Source organism: Penaeus chinensis, chromosome 20 (genome assembly GCF_019202785.1).
Source record: "Penaeus chinensis breed Huanghai No. 1 chromosome 20, ASM1920278v2, whole genome shotgun sequence".
Lineage (NCBI taxonomy): Eukaryota > Metazoa > Arthropoda > Malacostraca > Decapoda > Penaeidae > Penaeus > Penaeus chinensis.
The window spans coordinates 1,801,658-1,805,839 of record NC_061838.1 but is presented as its reverse complement, the minus strand read 5'-3'; the positions used below and the strand labels follow the sequence as shown (position 1 = coordinate 1,805,839).

The window sequence follows — 4,182 nt, the reverse complement described above, 5'->3', positions numbered from 1 at the left end:
ATTGTATTAATAGTTTACTATTGTGTATACCTCTATTGTATTAATAATGCACTATTGTATATACCTCTATTGTATTAACATCAGTTGTATCAACATCTATTGCATCACCACCTTGTATCGCCGTCATTGCATCACCATCTCCTGCATCACCATCTCCTTCATCACCATCTCCTGCATCACCATCTCCTTCATCACCATCTCATGCATCACCATCTCCTGCATCACCATCTCCTGTATCACCATCTCTTGCATCCATATATATATCGCATCACCACCAACTTCCCCCTTTCCTCTCTCCTACAGGATGCACCTCCTACCCCTGTGGGCGTTGGCGATAGCAGGATGGGTCGCCGCCGTTGCCGCCGCCCCTGGACCTCGGCCTCAGGAGGGCGAGGACCTGCTCCCTGCCCTCAAGGACCTGGCGAGGCGTAAGAGGGCGGGAACCAAGTCCAACCTTCCTTACTCGAACTACAGGCCCTTGTCTGGCATGCACAGGTGAGGTGAGGGAAAGGGAGAGGGAGGGGGAGGGGGAGGGGAGGGCGAGGAAGAGGGGAGGGAGGGGAGAGGGGATGGGAGAGTTAGGGGAGAGAGGGAGGGGAGGTGATGGGAGAGGGAGCGGAGAGGGAGGGGAGAGAGAAGAGAGAGGAGGGGAGAGAGGGAGGGGAGGTGATGGGAGAGGGAGCGGAGAGGGAGGGGAGAGAGAAGAGAGAAGGAGGGGAGGGAGGAGAGGGAAAGTTAAGGGAGAGGGAGGAAGGGTAGAGGGAGGGGAGAAAGAGGGGAGAGAGGAGGGAAGAGGAAGGAGAGGATGGGAGAGGGAGGGGAGAGGGAAGAGAGGAGGGAAGAGGAGATGGAAAAGTTAGGGTAGAGGAAGGGGGAGGGGAGATGGAGAGCGAGTTAAGAGAGAGGCAGGGGAGAGAGGGAGAGAGTTATGGGAGAGGGAGGGAGAGGGAGAAGCAGAGGAGAGGGGGGGGGGAGTAAGGAGAGAGGGGGATGCATATGTCGGTTTTGGATAAGGGGTGGTGGGAGGGAGTGTGAAAGGGGAGGGTAGGGGGAGGGGGGGAGAGGGAGAGGGAGAGGGGGGGCGGAAAAAGAGGGGAGAGAGAGAGCTAAAGGAGGAGGGGGCGGGCGGAGAGGGTAAGGGAGAGATGTACGGGGAGTGGGTAGAGGAGTGTTAAAGTAAACTGTTTAATAGGTGATTTACTTATAAATGCGACAGTTGCTGCAGTATTTGTAGTTTAGATTTATTCATTCATACACACACACGGACATATATATGTGTGTGTGTGTGTGTGTGTGTATATATATATGTATATATATATATATATATATATATATATATATATATATATATATTTATATATATATATATATATATATATATGTGTGTGTGTGTGTGTGTGTGTGTGTGTGTGTGTATATATATATATATTTATATATATATATATGTATATATATATATATATATATATATATATATATATATATGCGTGTGTGTGTGTGTGTGTGTGTGTGTGTGTATGTATATGCATATGTATATGTATATATATATATATATATGTATTTTTTTATATATACTATACATGTAAATGTAGAGAGATACATATATATATATATATATATATATATATATATATATATACATGTATGTATGTATGATTACATATAGAGACATTTAGATAAGAGTGGGCTCTATTCGGCTACATGTCTATAGAAGAAAAAGTTCCCAAAAGACGATCGGAGATTGTTTATCCGGAACTTTGTCGAATATGAAAGGTGAGTTAACAAATGATGTAGAAAATAAAACAGCTCGGTTTCAGTCCCATTTAGATGTTAGTGAAATTCTAGTTAGATACCGTAAACATATATGCACAGGTCCCTTATACTCGCATATTTACGTACACACACACACACACACACACACACACACACACATACACACACACACACACACACACACACACACACACAAGTATAAGCACATACAAGAGCATAAACTTCCTTACGTTAATCTATGCAGCAGAACATTAAAAATACTAAAATATATACATTTATGTCAGTTTATATGTTTACAGTATGTGTCCAAATTAACATGAATATCTATTTTACATATTTTAATGCACTTATTTAAATAATGTTCTTATCACCTCTAAGTAATTATGCACATCAGTTATCTATTTTTCTTTGTGTACCTTTTTTATTGTTATTATTGTTTTCGTTTTCCCCTTTTTCCTTACGATTACTTCAGATAGTATGAATTTAGTCTATTTGTTTGTGTGTTTTTTAATAGTAATAATGATATTGTTTTTCCAATGGAGAGGTAAATTAATATATTATAACATCCCTCAGGAATTATTTTGTCGTTTTCTGTCTCCATTTATGTGATTTAGGTTTTCACGTAGAAGTCCTCAGTATTTTGTGAGAAGATTATCATCTTGGTAAAATGGCACCTATTTATATAAATATATCGTTCACAATCGTTATGACGTAAATATAACAAGGATATAACACTTTAATATTGCTGTAACCATCTTTCTCTCATCATTATTAGTATCATCATAATCCTGATCCATCAGTATCATTATCATTGCAACACTGCTATCGTATTTCCTATTACTCTTATTACACCATCATCATCTTCTTCAGTATCAATGACCTTATTGCGTATATGTAGGTTCGAATTCCCTTCCCTATAGAGGAGTCGCGGTGTTCGATCCCACAAGCCGGACCGCGGGTGAAATTGAGAGTAAGAAGGACCAAGGTACTTATAGATTAATGTTTACCTTCAAACTGTACCTTCTACGTGTCCCGAAGGACGTTCAAGTAAGATATCTTTTGCAGTGTTGAACTTCAAGTTGAACTTTTGCAGTGTTGAACTTCAACTTCAAGATAAATACAGTTGCGCACGGACAAAGCTGATAGAATAAAGCAGGCTAGAGTGGAATGGATGAACTCATGACGTTTCGAGCGATTTTAGTTTCCTCATTAGGAAATGAAGTGGATATATTTCGGTTTTCCTATTTGATGAGGACTTGGAACGTTTGTTTACATGCTATAGAACTGAGTGGTATCATCATCATCTTTGATTCTATCATTAATTAATTGTATATATTGTTTATTTTCAATACTCTTACAATTACTGAATCCAACCTTTAAAAAAAAAGAAAATTACCTCTTTATCAGCCAGTAACATCATCATACTGAATGAAAAAATATTCTATAAAAAAAATTAAACAAAAGTAAAACAAAAAAGAAAAAAAATAGCAATAAAAAATACATATTAAAAAACAGGCGAATAAAATCCTTGCCAAGGCTGCCAAATCTTCCGTCAAAATACTGAGGTACATCTCGTGACCTCGGAGTTAATGAGAAAGCCCGTGTCCTCATTTCGTTGCCCTTCCCCAGACCCTTCTCCGGGTACAGGTCTCTCTCCCGTGTGCGCAGGTTGGTACCCTTGTCTCCCGTGTACAGAGGTTGGTACCCCTGACCTCCCTCTCTCCCCTCCCCCCTTCTCCCATCCACCCCTTAGTGGACACAGGTTGGTACCCTTTATATGTTCTGGTGGGGAGGTGGCACACGGAAAGGTTGGTACTTGGAGTTGGTATGCGGTGAGGTTGGTACCCCTTTGCCCCTCTGATTTATCCATTCGTTCTCTCATTTGTTCGTTTGTTCTTCTTTCCTTCTTTCTAACCTTTTGTTTTTCTCTTACTTGTTTCTATTGTTCGTCGATGCAGCACCTGTTGATTACGTCAGTGATTGAGTTGGTGTTAAAAGGACATAAAATGTATAACAGTGTAAATTTTACATTGGATAATGCATGCTTACTTGTGAAATTATGAATACGTACACGTATACATAAATTAACATCTATATGTATGTATACATATATATACAAAATAATGTAGTTTTTAAATATCACATGAACTGGAAAGGAGAAATGACAGTTTGTTTGTCGTTGTTTGTTTGTTCTTGCTTTTGACATGTCCAGTACCTTTTCCCTTTTTAAAGATCCACATGTTTCCTATTAAAACATAACATTCTAATTGCTTGACTTTTTCGAATGATATTTGCAATAAGCATGGAGCCTGCTTTTCCAATTGAAAAAATTATACTGTTTTATACAGAGTTTAAGATTTACCGCGTTTTGTCTGTGTGTTAAATTTCTCCTCTTACGAAGCTCAGATA

General features: G+C 39.5%; 1 protein-coding gene across 1 annotated transcript in view; it reads left to right on the top strand.

Annotated features, from left to right (window-relative positions):
- Positions 1-304: 304 nt before the first annotated feature.
- The window catches only part of LOC125036079 (calponin homology domain-containing protein DDB_G0272472-like), a 19,319-nt gene continuing 15,441 nt past the window's right edge, over positions 305-4,182 (top strand). Inside the window, exon 1 of the mRNA XM_047628467.1 lies at positions 305-495. Coding sequence (XP_047484423.1) covers positions 305-495 — 191 coding nt within the window. The remainder of the gene's footprint in view (positions 496-4,182) is intronic.